Source organism: Pararge aegeria, chromosome Z (assembly GCF_905163445.1).
Source record: "Pararge aegeria chromosome Z, ilParAegt1.1, whole genome shotgun sequence".
Taxonomy (NCBI): domain Eukaryota; kingdom Metazoa; phylum Arthropoda; class Insecta; order Lepidoptera; family Nymphalidae; genus Pararge; species Pararge aegeria.
The window spans coordinates 6,074,774-6,094,022 of record NC_053208.1 but is presented as its reverse complement, the minus strand read 5'-3'; the positions used below and the strand labels follow the sequence as shown (position 1 = coordinate 6,094,022).

Here is a 19,249-nt window from a genome sequence, read left to right as displayed (position 1 = left end):
ATATGAAAATATGACGGCGTATTTTTTTCCAGGAAGTAAACTGTTGTTTTATCTTTTTAAACTATTATTTTACAAAGCTTTTTATTTGAAATGGCATTAAATCTGAGAACCGATCACGAAACTAATAAAAATAAACAATAAATAGCATATCTGTTCTTGCCAGTGAAAATCCTGAAAAAATCAGTCCAGCTGTTTGGAGAGTACTGGAACCAGCAGATGGACAGACAAGTTTTAAAAATGACTTTTTTTCAGAAGTACTGTTTACTTTCATAATCACTTAGTAAAAGCTGTTATTTTTACATTACAAACATACTCTTTTATTTATAAAGCTTAAAACAAACCATGATATTCAAATATGGGGGATATTTGAATATCATGGTTTGTTTTAAGCTTTAGAAGAAGCTTAAGAAGTTTCAAAAGCCAACTCATAATAGATTTATGTAAAATTTATTTGGTGAAGTGTTCATAAAAATTCAAGATATTATATATATGATTAAAATTGAAATGTATTAAATTATTTAAATTTCTATGTGTGTATAGGCTAACTCGGGACACTTTTTTCGTAAACTTTGTAGGAAGCTCGACGTCCATTTCTTTTTACGTCAGTGTTCACGTGATATAAAAAAAAAATTTTAAAGGATGTTTCTTTGATGGAAAATTTTCAAAGGATGATCTTTTTAAATACATAAAAATATAATTTCGGATATATGGGCGTCGTAGAATGTCGTTCAAATAAACCGGTGAATGTAGACTTCCGGGAGATTTCAAATATTCCCAAGAAAAGTAATGAATATATTAGTAATAAGAGATAACACACAAAATAGTGTACTCAGTGTAAAATATTTCCCGAAGTAATTGTTAAAAAATTGTACTCACCGATGGCTCGTAATCAAAAACATCCTTTACCACTGCAATTTCAAGAATGCTTAAATTACTTATACTAAATACTCATAAGCCTTTAATCCTAATGCTGGTCTAAAGCTCTCTTCTCATAGAAGACAGTTGTTCCCAGCCGCGACCTCATAGGTTTAAAAATTACACAAAAAAACCTGCTACTTTTTTTTAGAGTTGTTTTCATAACATGTCAGAAAAAGTTCTTAGTTAATTTTGTCATAATCGGCGCCATTTATTTTTTATTAAAGACACTAGTGCCAATTCTGTTGGAAACAAAATCCTAAACTAATTGGACAGGTCTAAATAAATAGGCTGTCCTTTAGCACGGGCATCATTTTGGAATGGTCTACACTACTTTTTGACCTGCCGTTTAGTTTTTTATGTACATCAGAAATCGGCACCAGTGTCAATATTGGCACTTTAGAAGACAGAATCACAATTACTGTCCAACTAGTTGGCCGCGTGAATTCCTCTTCCTTCGAAGAGGAACGTATTTCTAGATGGGCTCTTCGTCCGCCTCTGAAAACCTGAATGGATCACTCAATTCTTCTATAATGGCGGCAACTTGGAGTCTTTGTATTTCACTCATTTCGATCTCTTCAGCCGTCGGTTCCATTACAGCGGCTGCTTCGTCTTGGAGTCCATCCTCTGCTTGGTTTTGCGGTATGGCCTCAGGTTGGGGTTGGCGATCAATGCGTTCAAGTTGAGCTTGAAGTTCTGCCAGGGTCTCATCTTGAGCCCCAGCATCCAGTTGAGCCCCAGCCTCCAGTTGAGCGACAGCCTCCAGTTGAGCTTGGCGTCCTGCATCAACTATGCCTTGAGTTCTAGGTAAAAAATCTGTTAGAGGCCCAGCATCATGTAGAGCCTGGGGCCCAGCATTATGTAGAGTCAGGGGTCCAGCCCCTACTTGAGGCCCAGCTTCAAGTAGGACCGGAGGCCCAGCCCCCATTAGGCCCACGGGCCTAGTCTCAATTAGTTGCTCGACCCCAAGTTGGTCTAAGGGTTCAACCTCAGCTTCGTACTCTTCTTGAATTTCGTTACCTTCTGGAAAGTTCTGAAATGAAAATATTATATTGTAAACATCATAGTTTTGCTTAGCTATCAACTTTCCATTACTGGCCACGGGGTCGTCTCAAATACAAGGGAGTTTTGGCGGGCTTTAATGGATATGAGCCGATTTCATAGCATAGATAAGTGTAAGAAGAAAAGTGATTATAACCGGAACTGGTCTAAGCAGCGAGCCAGTGGATAAATTGAAAAACAACTAAATTCAAAAATGTTTTATTCGTGTAGAGCGTTTAAATGGCACTTATGAAGTGTTCATACATTTAACATGTACACTAATGTTAGTGATGGTGAGAACTGCATTCGTTAACTTAAAACTAAAGCTAGGAGGGTTTCAAACGCGCCCCGGTCTAAGCAGAGGCCCCAACAAAATTAGCCAGGTTTTTTTTCAGTTATCACCATCTCAAAGTAGAGTTAATGTTGAGCTATGAAGTTAGAGCAATTCATACCCAAGCTTTTTTATCATACATGAAATCCTTAATAGTATAATAGGATTGTTCTATAAGCTTACGTTTTATATAAACTTTGAACTTATTGAGAGACATCTCAAGGATTTCATCAATTACTAATTTTATGCAGCCTAGTAAACTGCACTGCAAGTTTATTTTTACTTGTAATATTATTAATGTTACAGTCCACTTTCTTTTGAAATTTTGTACATGTACATCAATTATACATATGTATTGATTATGCACCGTCATAATTTTAGCCTCTTTAAATTTATCTCTTAAAGACTTTCTCAGACCCCTTTTATATATTGCACGAACAGCCCTGCAGTACAAAAATAGAATCAATATCAGCAGCATTACTCCATAATAATATGCCGTAGGACATAATGCTGTGGAAATCACTAAAATACACAAGCCTGGCAGTTTCTTTATCTGTCATACTACGTATCTTTTTAACCGTGTACTGATTACCTACCCCTGTTGTGTGGTAAGTATACCTACTTACCACATACCAGAGGTAGGTAAGCATTACTCCGATTACAAATTACAAAATCTTGTCAAGTGTGCTATCATTTAGATCGAGTAAGCAGTGTTGATATTAATTGGTAAATCTGCCTTTATTTCGGGACAAATTCGTAAGCATCAGCGGCGATTTTTAAAGCAATAACAGATAATAAGCAAATACAGATAAGTAAATTGTAGAAAAAATTTAAAATGTACTTTAGTTTAATCAAATAACTTCAATGCCATAACAGAGGTGGTTGTGTTGAACCCACCACTAATGTATGCGTTTCTGTAATAATGGTGAATTTATCACATATCACAAACGCTGGAAGGGTGTTTAAGATTAAATTTTGACACAAAAAGCCTTTCAGTAAACTCGGGCTTAATCTTTACAAATATTATAAATTTTAGTTATTTGTAGCATGACCGACTAAGCGGAGAGTACAGAGATGAGGACCAAGACACGGATTTAATAAAATAACCATCGTCACTAATTAACTAACCCAACTGAATATGTTTAGTTTTTTTTTATTTTTTTCTGCCTTTTTTCCGCCTGGTTTTTTTTTCCCTTTTATACCCTACTTATTATTAGTGCAGTTCGTCAGGATTGTTTGTTAATTTTCACATAATATTATCGTCCAAAAATAATCATCTACTAAATAATCTTTTTTTTTCTGTTTCTTCCTCTCTTTTGCCCAATTTTCTTTATTTTTTGTCCCCCTTTTGATTTAGCGTAATATAAAAATGGAATATTTATAGAAAAATTTTATATCTATACTTATAATAAAACTGTAACTGGAAGATTTCTGTACATTTAATATTTTTTACAAAACAGATTTTTATTTAATTTTTGTCGGTCTGTCTGTCTGTCCGGGCATCACGTGCAAACTACTGAACGGATTTAAATAAAATTTCTCATAGTGGTAGCTGGTAATCCAGGTCAACATATAGGATACTTTTTATACCGATAAACAATAAGGTTACTACGGGAAACGGGATGAAAATTTTCATCAATTTTACTTCATAGCTCCGTTAAATTTGAACCGATTTTAATATATCTTTTTTTATTTTTAAATTTATACTAACAAGCATGTATTGTCTAATTTTAATGGAGATCTGATAAATATTGTCGGTGATAAAAGACATAACTCTTCACAGATAACAGCAATTCGCTAGGCATATTGGACAGCAATCGAATGCATGCGTACCATCCTACTTATATTGAAAATGCGAAAGAAATAAAATAATATAAATACTAAGTTTGAATTTATACCTGCAAATTCATTTTTAAATTATTCAAGTGAAACCTATCGCGTAGAAGTTGCGATGGGTATAGAACAACACGTTTGACGACGACGGGCCGCGAGTAGTTTGGAAATAAAACTGGACCTGGTAGGTAGCGCTGCAATTAGTTTCTAGTTTTTTTTAAGATATTAAAACGATCGATGCAGACGAAGTTGCATCCTCGCAGCATAAATTTATCAATCTTGTGTCTCTTTATATTGATTTAGCTGTTAAGTAGTAATAGTAATCACCTTTATTTATAGCTCGAAAAAAAAATGAACACGGCTAAAATTGCAGGCATCACGTAGTAAAAATAAGTAAATGGGTGTAGAGAATTCGCTATAGTTTGTGATATATCTCACAAAACAAATCAAATAAATTTTACAATAAAAGTAATTCGTGCATTTTAAATTGTTATTTTTGGATGTGTATTTTTAATTAATTAAATAAGTAAATAAATATACTACGACAATATACACATTGCCATCTAGCCCAAAAGTAAGCGTAGCTTGTGTTATGAGTACTAAGATGACTGATGAATAATTATATGAATAATATACGTAAATACTTATAATACAGTCAAAACAATTTATTGCGACATCGTTTAGAACACAACAATTAATTGTAACAATTTGAATGGGTAACAGTATCCACATCTGGCACAGTATAATGGTCAATGGCTATTATCGTAAAAGTAAACAAAGTTTAGGGTCTTTTATAATTCTTAGAAACAAAGCACATGCATGCCCTAGCCTCATGGCCCGCTTCGTCATACCTCTTAAGTCAGTTTGTTACTTATCTTTACAAAAGACGCACCAAAACATATTGTTGAGTTAACTGTGAAAATTGTAACATGTCGCAAAAAAGAAAACAAATCAATATCGAAGAAAAACCGCGTATTACATACATGTATTATCTTTCCTATTAATACCTGTCACCGGTTGTTACAACTATTGGTTTTTACGACTAAATATGAGTAGTCCGTTCGATGTCGTTATAACAGATTTTGACTGTATATAGATAAACACCCAGACACTGAAAAACATTCATGTTCATCACACAAACATTGTCCAGTTGTGGGAATCGAACCCACGGCCTTGGCTTAGACAGCAGGGTCTCTGCCCAATGCGCCAATCGGCCGTCATTGTGTGTTAAAAATTCAACCTGAGAAGACTAATTGCTAAACTGTAATGTAATAATATATTTCCGTGCAAATAAATAAATATCGCATAATAACAACGAAATCGCAATGCATCATCGTCCAGCGGAGGTAGATATATCATATGAATCTATCATTTTAAAATAATACTGTTTTAAGGGATGGTAGTTAGCGCCCTGAACTCGCTACATACCTAGCGCTCAGTCTTGCACTATAGCAGTATTATCGAATTTGGGTTTCATGATACACATTACCTTATGTTCGCCTTATTTTGTACTCTTTTTAATTTACTGGGTAACTGTTAATTGAAATAAACTTATTATTGTTATTTGGAAAGTCGATTTTCGACTTTCCGTATTTTACTCGGCTTAGACGTAAAAGATGAAAATTTCGAAAATCTGAGTTTCGAACGCAGTGTTTGGAGACGAGACTAACGAGCCCACAGTGGGATTTTTAAAATGGAAACTTCAACTTGTAGAAGGAGCCACGTAGAAGACAGGTGAATAACGCTGAATTGAAGGAGATGGTGGAAGCTGTCTGAGTCAAACTACCCCGGAATTAGCAGCACGTTACCCTATCTAAAATATTGACCAAAAAAATATATGAAAAATGGGTGCCTCATGATTTAACTATTTAACTGATCTGGAGAAAGCATGCGTATTTCTTTATTTGACAGTCCAAGAAATGTAGACGCAAAAAAGGAAATATATAAACCATTACGTACTGGTGCTTGAACGTAGTGCGTATGGAGGATAATTAATGTTCTTTTTTTAATGTTTGGTAGCGCTTTTTTAAAGGCAGTAAGCATTAACGATATCTTGGAGACGATGCGAAAATATTACTAAAAGCACTAGTGAGTATAAAAGTTCGGCTTAGCCATGATACAGGTCTTGGGAAAATCTGGCACATGTGCAGCTTGCATCCTGGAGATGGAAAAGACAGGATTATGTTCCCGCGAGATTTAAAAAAAACTTAAAAGTAAAACCTATCTTGACAAAAGGCCATGTCGCGGCTCAGTACGGAGGGTGATGTTTTATCCTGAGTGGCATTAAACAGAACTAAACTGCTATCAAGTGATAGAGAATAAAATGTAGAGCCAATATTAATATAAGAAAATATATACATAAAAAATATACAGTTTTTTTTTTACGGGTGGCAGCACTAAATCCTATTCCTTTTCTTAAATAAGGAACATAATTATTTAATCTGAAAATCACCTGACATTGACTATTCACCTAGGCAAATAACCTGGGCAAATAACATTGTGCATTTTTTTTTTCTTCTTAAGTTTAAAGATAGAAAGAGAGAGAAGAGACCTTCCTGGATCTCTATTGAATAATATTAAACTCATCCTAATTAATAACATAAAAATTTGGACAACTCTTGAAGCAGAGATAGCCAAAATGGATACATAATATGCATTCCCTACATTAAATGTATACTGTTTCTTTAGAAATAGAATATATTAAAAACAGGAAAATAAACTTCTCTCTAGAATTTTATAGGATTTGGAACAAATGCGATTAAAACTGGTTGGCAGCTAGGCACTAGCTCTAAATGAAAAAAAATTAAAAATCGCGTTCCAAATTGTAGATAAATTTTTCAATTACCAAATAAACTTAAGTGGAAAAAAACATATGTTAATTTTTCATAGATTTCCCTGTACATAAATCGTCACAATGTTGCATTGAATCTGCGATTCGTTAAAAGTTTCATTGGCGGTGGCACCGTGTGGTGGGCTTCCGATCAACTCGTAAGTACAAAGTGTTTAGCCACGTATCTGACATGAACCGTGAGGTGTGGTACACCCTTCCGGCATCTGTGTTTCCTGCCACATCGGGGCGAGATTGAATCAGGCATTTTCAAGTTTGACCTCATCATTAGAACTTTCCATCGGGCATGCTTGTATGAGTAGCTGATCTAAAAAAAGTTATTTGGCAATCGAAAAATCGGCCAGGCTGAAAAAGCTGTCTTAATTTAATCGCTAGCAGAAAATATTCTACAGTCTACGTTTTGGCATCTTTTAAGAAGGACCTATTAAAAAAAAAAATCGCAAAGCGCGCCCGCGACGTTTCTTACCTACATTATTTCAGCCAAACTTCCTTAATCAAGCGACACGATAGATGTATCCATCCACATAATCACCTGTTATATCTGTATCAAAAGTAGTTGAACGTATTAGCTAAGGTGAAACATTTAGGTATATATGATTTCATTGTTGTTTCGTTCAATGAGCGCCATCTACATTGGTGCATCGTTTGCCTTTTATTTCACTAGAATACCATAGATTATAAATAGCGCAACACTTCGTAGGACATAAGATGTACACGTCCTGCAATGTGGTGCCCAGTATCCATCAACCCAAAGCGTAGGTGCATGTATTAACACCGGCAACCACGCCCTTCAGACCGGAACACATCATTACAATATTACTGCTTTGCGGAAGAATTAAGCACTTCCCCAGACGAGCTCTTTAACAAAAAGATTTACTACTACTAAATTAAAATTACTACTCCCTAGCTAATATAAAGCGTTTCCCAAACAGAGGCGGTAGCGGCCGCGGTCGTTATGGCTGTCTTCTTAGCAAGAATGCTAGTAGCTAATGTGGATAACAAGACGATGTTTATGCCAGTATCCGGTTCAGTATTGTTGGTGAAGATATAACATCAAAGATATAGATTTCGAGGTTAGATTTTTGAAGATAAAAAAAGTGAGTGTCGAAAATCTTATTTTTTAAAACGATCGCGCGAAAATTGTACACGCAACTTGCGGTTACGGGAACATCATTAATGAATCTAACCGCGACACCCCTTAGAGAAGGGTAAGCTGCAGCTTTGGCGCCGACAGGTAGGCGGGGGGATTATTTTATACCCCCTCGACTTTTCCAAATCAAGTATTTATGAACTTCATTGATAATGCTCAGTTCGTGAAGTTAAGAAAAAGAAAACCAGGTTTCTATCTTAGCCTGGAAATAGAAGATGGTATAAACCTTACTTTAAAAAAAAAACAGAATGCGAAATCTCTCTTCCCTTACTTTGCTGCATTGTATCTTATTGTCCCGATACACCTCAATAATCCTGTCGTCGCTAATGTGCTGCAGATAAACAACTTAAAGTAACGTATGGTCACCGCGTACTTTAATTAAAGCTGTGAATACTACAATATTATCTACTCAACAACGTTTTTATTCCTTCAATCGGATTATGATGCGGCGACAGCGCGGACTGCTTACACTGGAAATTATCCTTTATTTTTAAGTATATTCAGTCAGTGAGTAGAACTTTTATTTCGCTATATGTAGTTCCGTTTAAATAAAACTTAGTATGTATTTTTTTTTTTTATTCAGTGTAGGTATGTTTCAATTTGGTAACTTATGCCGTTTTTAAGGAAAAAACCGGTGGCAAACGGACTGATGGGCGGACGCACAACAAAGTGGTCCTACAAGGGTTCAGTGTTCCGTCTTTTACGTCGTTACGGGATTGTTACGTCACACTGAATGTTGAAATTGAATCTATGAAGTTGACATCGTTGCCCCTGTTTACGCTGTTTACCTGTTGTGTAACTTTGGTAGATAGCCAAAAGGTATTTTACGAGTAACGAATAATATCAAAATAAGATTGAACGCAACTATTACTGTGTAGGCACTAACCTCCAGTAGGTCAATATCCGGGATTTGGTCAAAGTTGATGGCTGAAACAAACAAAACACATGTAATAACAATACAAAAGGCAGGCAGTCAGGCATGCTTATCGCATGATTGCAAAAATCAAACACAAAGTTACCAACTTCAAAGATTCTATCTATCCAATAATTCTGACATACGTAGATATTATATTCATGAATATTATGAATAATATGAAAACCTTGATTTTTTTGGTTAATTTTTGAGCCTTTTGAAGTAGAGACTTTGGGACCGTGGAGGCCGTTGACTCGAACTTTTTTTTAAGAATGGTTAAAAATGGCCTTGGCCAAAGAATTAGTTTAGCTACTATCTAAGGCATTATGCCTCGCTGCGGTGATTTCGAAGACGTTTTAAAGTTAATTTAGTTTTACTTTGGTACATAGGGTACTTTAGTTTATTAAAGGAAAATAAATTTTAATTAATGAATACGATACAAATATAATACAATTGAATTATATTATTAAATTAGTGTATAGGCCAAATATATTTCTCAAAAACAATCTGTCAGTAGTAAACAGGTTATCATAGCTCTACAAAATAGGGGGTAACTGGATTATTTGTGTATCCGTAGACGGATGCCAAACGCCGCCAAGCAAGCGGAAACTGTACAGAGGTGTCGATAGAAATCAGATAATGGTAATTTACAGTGTGCAAGTAGTTAAGTCTAAGTTACGTGCCGTAAGTAGGCCAAATAAGACCGGATGGCATATTCAAAATAAAAAAGGACAAAGTAAATAAAGTACTAAAAATTTGCCCAACTGTGGACCTCAAGAAAGCAGTCATTAAGGTGGAAATAAAAACTAGGTGTGCTACATATCCATGAAAACGTAGTAAACCTAGAGTCATTTAATGAGATCAACAAAATTGTAAGGCAATAAGCAAAAAGTTGCTGATGCTAAATTTATTTAAATATAGAAAATTTAAACGCGCTGGAGCTGTCGACGCCTCTGCTTGTAAATTATTTATAATATGGAAGGCCTAATAAGTAGAATGTAACAAAAAAGAGGTTTGAGGCAAATTTATTACGACCGTATTCATTATTGTGATAAACATCGATTGTCAATTCGTAACAAAACCTCATCTTTGGCCACTGTTTATAAGTATTGAAATTACTTCAGGCAAGTTTAAACTTTTATGTCCGTTTTCACTAACGGCTATCAAGGCAACGCCTCAGTCTATTAACAAAAGATAAACATAGAGGAATTCGTTTTGTTAGCCATAAAGATGACGGGCTGGATACCTTAAAAAATATCTGGATATCCGTTGTAATAACTTGAAGGCACCACTTACACAGATGACATGATACCGTGAAATGTGGCAATAAATACAAACTTTTAAAAAGACTTGGGATAGATTTAGTCAAACAAATAAAATTGAACTTTCTGTTTGTGTTCTCTATGATGATGTAAGGACGTACGGTTCTTAAAACAGTAACATAGGCTACTTATAATTTCAGAAATTTAGCCTGAAGGGGTTTAAATGGAGTTTAAACAACTGTATGAGGTTCTAGGCATCCGCTAAGGAATGAAAATTGGTAGGTTGCATAAAACTCTTATTTTTATCCTATGTGTTAATTAAAATTAAATACTTAAGAGAATGCTTACTTGTGGATTTTACAATATGATCAAACGTTGGCATTAAGTCGAAATTAAAGAAATTGTCTTCAGTCGGTTCGGTTACCGGCGCCGGTGTACAATTTGGCTGGTATTGGCATTGCTGGGTAGTTGAACTGCACGAGCCGAATTGAATGTTGGTATTCGGATGAGATGGGACGGAAGCATTGCCCTCAGGTTCAAAAATCTCATCCTCTGGATTGATGGTCAATATTGGTAATTCCCCTGTTGTGGTAGTTACTGTGTACTCCTGTGATGTGCTGGTACAGACATTGTCATAGTTCCATGAAGGTTGGTTTACATTTGGTCCTTGAATTACTGTATTAGCCTGGGACGTTGATGGTCCGGCGATGTCCCAGTCGTCGTCAATTTCTATAATCGGCAACGATTGTTGAATAACTGTTGACCGGTTTTGACGAATGACTGAATCATTTTGAGGCAATATAAAGCTATTTTGTTGATTCGGCCCATATTGTTGATTTTCGAAGCGTGATTTATGTTCTGAATTGGGGGGCTCTGCGTCAGAAGACATATTATCGGTTAAATTTCGAAGATGTTTAATGACGGTATAGCTTTTTTGTATGGCTTTTTTTATCTGGTCTTTTTCCGGTGGTATAATAGCTAACTCTGTCCTCGTATCATCACGATTCTTCAGATTATTTTCGTCAAGCTGCGGTGAAGGTAGATCAGTTACTAGGTGATAAATCACTTGCTCGAGTTGACGAGGGTCCTCCACGGGCAAATGCTGATTATCATTTCCCTGCAACAATAAAGGAAAACGATGTCATACAACCTTTTGAATTTTTTTATAATGTAAGTATTATTTAGAGAATATTCCCTCTATTTGTACACCACATATAAAGAAGTGGAGTACAAAAGGCAGCCTTATCGCTTAGTAGAGTTCTCTGCCAGCCAACCTTAGGATTATGAAAATAAGCGGAATACATAATTATACATACATTCACATAACTACATACATTACATAACATAATATAATACATAAAGTAATTATAACACGCAAATAAATCATCATTAACTCATTTTCGGCCTACTACAAGGCGGCACGGGTCGCCTCTAAAGGAATAATCCTCAAAATTAGATGATTTTGGCCGATTGGCGCAGTGGGCAGCGACCCTGCTTTCTGAGTCCAAGGCCGTGGGTTCGATTCCCACAACTGGAAAATGTTTGTGTGATGAACATGAATGTCTTTCAGTGTCTGGGTGTTTATATGTATATGTTTGGTATTTATGTATCCTATTTATTAAAACATTCATCAGCCATCTTAGTACTCATAACACAAGCTACGCTTACTTACTTACTTTTACGCTTACGGGCTAGATAGCGATGTGTGTATTGTCGTAGTATAAAAAAGAAAAAAAATCGGTAGTCTACCTCCACACTGGTCCTGTGCTGGATTGGTAGACTTCACACGCCTTTTAGCACGTTATGTGGAGCTCCCAGGCATGCAGGTTTCCTCACGACCCGTCACCGTTAAAGCAAGTGATATTTTTATTTCCTTAAACGCAAATAACTATGAAAAAGTTAGGTGGTGGAAAAGGAGGTGTGTACCGGGGACCGAACTCGTTCCCCCTGAAAGGGTGGCCGAAATCCTTACCCCTAGGGTATCATCGATTACACACAACTATAGCTTAAACTAATAAGAGACTAAATAAATAATTCTCTGCAAAATATAACGAGACAATTGATTTTTAAAATATCGCCTGTGAATTTCACTGCCGTATGTTATTTTGAAGCGTTTTCAACAATTCGACGGCATTGTGGTAAACGGAAGTTGTAAAGCTTGGCCTTGTGAAGAAGTATTGTCAGCGTGCGACGCGATCTTAGATAGGATTGATTGATTTTTTTAAATCTCCTTTGTCAGGTATTAATAGCACACAGTAGCACACTTATGAGGCATATATCTCGTCATGGGCAGGACTAAATTATATATTCTGCAATATATTTAGTAACTCACCGAGCATTAGGGCACAGGAGTAAATAGTATAGGTTTAAAAATTAACGGGGTTAAACTTCTCCTTTTACCTATTACCGTGCTTTCGCAGATGTTACCGTGCTTTGGCAGATGGATAAGTCAATTTTATACATTGTCAGGAGATATAATTTTTGTCTCCAACCTATGCTAGTCGCGCAGAAGCGAAAGTCCATGTCATACCCATGGTTGACTTGTATTGAATTATATTTATAAACGAAGATTTTTCTTACTGTTGAACAAGGCCTCTGCTTTTAACCGACTTAACAAAGGAGGAGGCTATCTACGGTTGATTTTTTTTTTGTTTATGTTCGTTATACAAGTATACAAGTAATTTACTGTATAATTGTATACAAGTATACAATTTTACAATAAATTACCGGTTGATATCTTGGGGATGTCACTAAAGAAATTCAAAGTTTGTATTAAGCGAAAGCTTATAGAAAAGTCCTATTATAGTATAAAGGATTACGTAAACGATAAAAAAGCTTTGGTGTAAACAATTGCTCTAACCAGGTTGCTTCTTAAATATTTTCTAATGACAATGTGAGATGGTGATAACAAAAAGAACACCCGGCTAAGTTTGTTGTGGGCTTCTTCTTAGACCAGGGCGCGATTGGAACCCTCGTAGCTTTAGTTTTAAGTTTACGATTGTAGTTATCGCCATCACTACTCACTGCTATGTACACATTTTGTATATAATAACGCATCAAAAGTGCCATCTATGTGCCTATTTGAATAAAGAAATATTTGACTTTGACTTTGACTTTATATCAGAACTCTATCATCTATAAAACATTTTTTTTTTTTGTTTTTTTGTGGTAAACTTCCCATGAAACTTCTTCAATCAAGATTCAAGATCAGTTGAAAAGATCCCGCAGAGATCGAGAGATCTCTTCAAATATTATGAGGACACGATACGATTTGAGTATTTTTTAAAGTAACTTGAGTATTTGCTTTCGAAACTTTTAACAATTACTTGAACGATAAAAACGCTTCGGTGTGAATTGCTGTAGCTTCATAGCTTAATATAAACTTACTGTGCGATGGTGAACGCAAAAAAAAAATTACCCGGCTAAGTTTGTTATGGGCTCTTAGCCTACCCTCGTAGCTTTAGGTTTAAGTTGGCGACCGAAGTTATCACCACCCCCTTACAATTATGTAAACATATATGTATGAACGCTTCATAAGTGCCTGTGATAGGCCTACATGAATAAAGAAATTTTGCATTTGAATTTGAAAGTCACAATTGTAAGTGAAACTGATGATTAATTCCATGGATGGCCATAAGAATACACAATAATAAGTATCACACGGGTTGCGATCTAATTATAGTATATGATTCACAATAAAGCTGCTTATAGTGAAGTGCGGAGAGATCTCCTCAACCATTTACGCTCCAGGTTCGGGAAGAGAAATATTTTTTAACAGGTTATAAGCAGTTATATATATAGTGTATTTGCAAATCTAGCCAATAAAAAGTGAAAAAATAAATGAGACTTTGTTATTTCCAGAACATTTTGAAATGAGAGACATTTAGATAATAGGTTTTATAAAATTTGAACGTAATCATAAAAAGTGTAACTAGACGTTGATTTATGAAATTATTCTAATTTCAAATAATCACTGTGAATCTAATATTATTTTAAGTTGTTTACACGTGTAGGTGTATGTGAACGCTTGTATTACTGTCTGAATATTATCAAGGACCTTCATCTTGTTTCAGTTGCCATAAGAATAGGTGACCCCATTTGATCTCAAGTATAATCAAAAGTTATTCTTTGTTTGACACGGTATATTATCAATAATACTTTGTGAATACATAATGTTTCTAAAAGTTATGACTAAAAGACTAAAGTTCTGGAATATAAAGTGATTCTATGTTGGACACGTAATTTTTAAAATAAAAATAAAAAATTAAAATTGTTGAAAAAATATTAAGCAGTGGATAACCATTATCATTTATGGGTTGAAAAAATAACTTCCGATTCTCAGACCTACCAAATATGCATAAAAAAAATAAGAATCGATCAAACCATCACGGAGGAGTGTGTCACCGAACATTAAACATTAACTCTACACTAATTTTATATATTCAAACTAAAAAATAACGTGAATAATTTAAATAATAGAAATAAACTTAAAGTAATTTCACAATTTTTAAGACAAAGAGTAACTTTATAAACGAAAAGTTACAACCGGCTTACTCTAAATGGTCATAAAATAGTTACATATTATCCTTTGCGAAAGGAACAGAAATAATATCGGTGACTTTTAAATTTTTTGACATTATTTGAATACACCCCATATTATTGGGTATATTAGTTTATAATACAATTCCTAATATAAATTTTGACCTATCAATGCATAAGATGTTCTAAATTCTGCTTATATAAAATTGATTTTTTTTTTAATGACAAGGTTGCTTGGATCATCAGCATCCGGCCCCGCTTTCATCTCTCACACGATAGGAGAATGAATGTGAAATTTTAAATTGTTATTGTTATAAAAGAGCAATTGGTGAGATTCTCGAATAACTCAACAGTACAGACTCTACCGTGAAGAAGAGACAAGAGATTTCCAAACCGGAGGTGGAGTCACACCAAACAACGAAATTCACGTTTCAAAAGTGCTAATTGAGTAAACCTACTTGAAATAAATGATGAATTAGTGGTTCTATTATTACCGTCATCTTTTTTAAATCTACTCAAAAAAAGATGTACGTCACTTGTGTACGCAAAAACAAAACAAAACGAAAAATACATATTGTGAACAGTACCATCAATCAAGGTACAATAATCGCATGTGTCAAAAATAACCTTGATTGACGAACTTCATTTGCTTGTAACTCTGAAATCCGGTGAAATAGAGTTTTAATGTTTTTGGTAATGTATGGTAATTATTAAACCCTTCAAAATGAGATAAATTCCATGAAGGCACCTTATAAGTACTATGTGAAACCAAATCTCATACTACGCCCGGCATTCTCCTTTGACTAAATTAGACAAAACGATTTATCCACCAAATTCCTGTTTCACAAATATTAGCCGTGCCAATCTAAAGCAACAGACTGGTTTTACGCAGCGTAAGCGATGTAACATGGGAGAATCGCTGTGCAAGTTCTTGAAACCCTCTGGTTATACGCGTGCCTACAAAAATGTGCTTCACGACGTCGACGTTACGTTCGCGGATGCGAAAACGTTCCCTGAACCCAGCCACCAAGCGACGAGTTCGAACACCGCGGGGTTTAGTCTTTAAGTATCAGAAATAACCAATGCAACGTCCCGGGTGCGGTAGTATCCAAGAGTATTTCCCATGTAAAAAAAAAGGTCGACGTTTCTTGGGAGGCGTGTGACTGCTCTGCATACTGTGTGATTCTATTGCATAGGTTTTCGTATGAGATCAAGAGTCCAAATATGATAATGCCTTGCTAATGCCAAATATCATATTACTTATTCACGGCTAACGGCAAACGGAAAAAAACATTATTTAATGCTTTACAAACTTTATAAACCAAAATTATTTATAAATATTTCAGAGGCTTTAGAGTTACATTATTTACTGTCTCTCAGACTTATCCGTGAGAGCGAAACGCTAATAGTCTTTGAGTAAGCCATCGCCATAGTTTTTAGTGAAAGAAATCAGATACAGGCCTAATATCACATGCAAAAGTAAAATCAAGTAACTCCTGACGTTTTATTAGGTACGCGTCGCGTAGCGTAGGTACTATGCACGTGTTGGTCATTTACCTTCCATAGAGTTGTCATAAGTAAACACTTAGAATGGTTTGGATTAGTATGTATGGAAAAATTAACAAGCCTCTTAGACTTTATATTTTTACAGGGAGATTCCTCATGAAGAATACTTATGACCCTTCAACAGTATTTCGTAATTCCGTATCACTCAAAAAAGTTGAACAGTCAGTCAGTAAAACCTACCTGGTGCCGCGTTTGTTTAGGTTTCTATTTTCTATGACTTGTTCATTATTTTGTTGCCGTGTTATTTTAAAACTATGATTACTCCTAAGATATTCATTGAAATAAAATTATCAATGTTGTTCAAAGCTAAATATTTGTGAAAAACAACGAATTTGTTCGAAACGCTCAGAATGAGTGGCACTGGCCCACCACAATAACCAAAAGCGGATTTGCAGACTTTACACGCTCTTAAGAATATTATGGAAAACTTTCAGGCCCGTGAAGACGCCTGTCTTCAAGATGTTTTCTTCACCGTTCAAACAAGCGATATTTAATTGCGTAAAACGCACGTAACTCCTAAAAGATAGAGGGAATCGAACTCGGTTCCCCTAAACTGAATTTTCACTCACATATATCTATCTGACTTAACACCACCTAACCACTTTATTTATTCGAGTAAGGATTAATAAAATATTTGTAAAAACACGTTCCAAATAATGCACAACTTTACAACGAATTCTATTGCCATAAAAAAAAGCCGTTTAAACAGTGCACGCAGCGGAAGCTTTCAAAAGGATTAATTTTTCCCGCTTTCGCAACATTTTTCAGATATGCGCCGCTTTTGCGTGATGTTATATAGCCTAGAATAAATAGACTACGTAAAACAAAAAGTATTTCTTTATTCAATTCCAACCAGAGCACGGCGTATCCAATCAAATAAACAAACAAAGCCCTCAGCTTTATAGCAATATTTAAGATATATATTGGTACTATAGATATTAGGGATAAACGAAAATTCTGCAAAGTTGTGTAATTATACCTCAGTTCAACAAATTAAAGAGTTTTTTTAGTGTTCTCATAGTATTGTTTGGAGATATTTTTGCATATCCTATATTACTTACGGATAAATTCACTACCTAGATCTGATTTTAAAAACGCACCAAAATTAATGTAACTTTAAAAAAAGATCATTGGCTAATCTGAAGGTAACACTTGTACGTACAAGCTCTTATCTTAAAATTAGTCAATAAAAATGGTTTTTAAACTATAACACAACAAAACAAGGTACGGAAAGGTACCTAAGTCTAACTTTCTATCAAGTTAATTCACGCACAAAGCTGTAACTCGAATGGCGACTTCACTTTGAATGGATTTCTTTCGTGCCATAATGATATATAGCGACGAGATGGTAATCTCGGTATTTTCGTCAACGTGTCAATACTGCCATAACAGATAATAGCATTAGATATACAAAGGGAGATAATACAATAGCACAAAAGATCCTCACCTCTAACCATGAAAACCAAACTGAGCGTCTTTTCCGATTGGGTTGATCCAAAATATATTAACTCGTACAAACTCCATGGCAACATGTAGAGTAAAATAAGCAACTAATATTTATATAGTTGCTTATTAATATATATAGGAAAATTCTATATATATATATCCCGGATTTTAGCAAAGCTTTTGGTAAAACTAAATTTTAACAACAAAGAACGCCCAGAGATTTAACAAAAATATTAGTTTTGACATATATTAGCCATGGAATTCTAACTGAGATTTTTATAATGTTATGCAGAGCCAACATTCAAACCACATACTAAAAATGAATGATTAAATGACCTTGAATATCGGATAGAATTTTTCCTGGATCGAAAACATTATTTATTTAAACTAGTCATTTCAATAGGCGTTCTTTCACGTACTTAATCAATTTTATTACATTAGCTTTCTAGAAAATATGTAATTTTATTGTATTGAAAATATATGGAGAAAATTAAAAGTAATTAACAACTTCATAATGCAGGCATCTACAGAGATGCCATAGCCGTACGTCCAAGTATTTTAACTTGACCACACTATGAGTGCGGAGTGCGATATGGAGATGTTATCTCCACGAAGTTTTTTACCCCTGAATTTGCATACGTCTGTAAGCTTCTGGATTTAAGGATATCACTCAATTTTCGATTGTTGATGATGGAGTCGTAGTGTTAGATACTCTGGGAGACCTTAACAAATGCTCAATGACCTGAGCAGAGTTTCTCAAACGGTGGGCCTACGAATGAACATGAGTAACATGAAAATAATGTCTAACACTTTCGCTCAACCCAGCGATCGTTCGGAGCTCTCCACTTGAAATATTAGACTAGCTGGTAAGGATATACTTAGGAAAACCAGTTAGCCAGGCCCACTTTCGAGAAAGCTACAGCTATAAGTACAGCTAAATCCAACGCGGATGAGCAGCGTTCAATTTAAAACTTCTTGAAAACGAATCTTCAAAATCTTGTAGCAGTACGTGTTCGAACTTAGGGCTCTGAAAGGTGGTTGCTTACTATGGGCCTCATAAGAAGGCGCAAAGTCAGTCAGCGAGGGATGGAGCGAATGATTCTTGGAGTACCTATCCCTATGTGATCAATACAAATGAATATATCCGCAGAAGAACTAGAGTTGTGTGTACGATGGGTGGTACAAATAGCTCGGAGAACGATGGATATTGGGGTCTCGAGATGTTGGAACGCCGATCGCGCCTCGATAAACGCAGCGTTGGTCAAACCCGACGAGGTGGACCGACGACATAAAGCCAGTCGCGCGGAGCCGCTGAAAACAAGCGGCCCATGACCACTGATAATGGCACTCCCTACACAAGATCTATGACCAGCAGTGGACGTCAATTGCTTGTTAAAACTCTTTC

At 35.3% G+C, this 19,249-nt stretch overlaps 1 protein-coding gene across 2 annotated transcripts in view; it reads right to left on the bottom strand.

The window, feature by feature from the left end:
* Positions 1–380: 380 nt before the first annotated feature.
* The window catches only part of LOC120635990, a 77,141-nt gene continuing 58,272 nt past the window's right edge, over positions 381–19,249 (bottom strand). The window contains exons 8-11 of one of the 2 annotated variants that reach the window (XR_005659323.1): positions 10,642–11,410; positions 9,005–9,045; positions 7,435–7,509; positions 1,894–1,948 (exon numbers count right to left, since the gene is read on the bottom strand). Coding sequence is in view for 1 of the 2 variants with exons in the window: in XM_039907212.1 (XP_039763146.1) it covers positions 1,391–1,948; positions 9,005–9,045; positions 10,642–11,410 (1,368 nt within the window). In the remaining variant the exon portion in view is untranslated. Of the gene's footprint in view, positions 1,949–7,434; positions 7,510–9,004; positions 9,046–10,641; positions 11,411–19,249 lie in introns of both variants that reach the window. The other variant, XM_039907212.1, reaches the window with a different exon arrangement.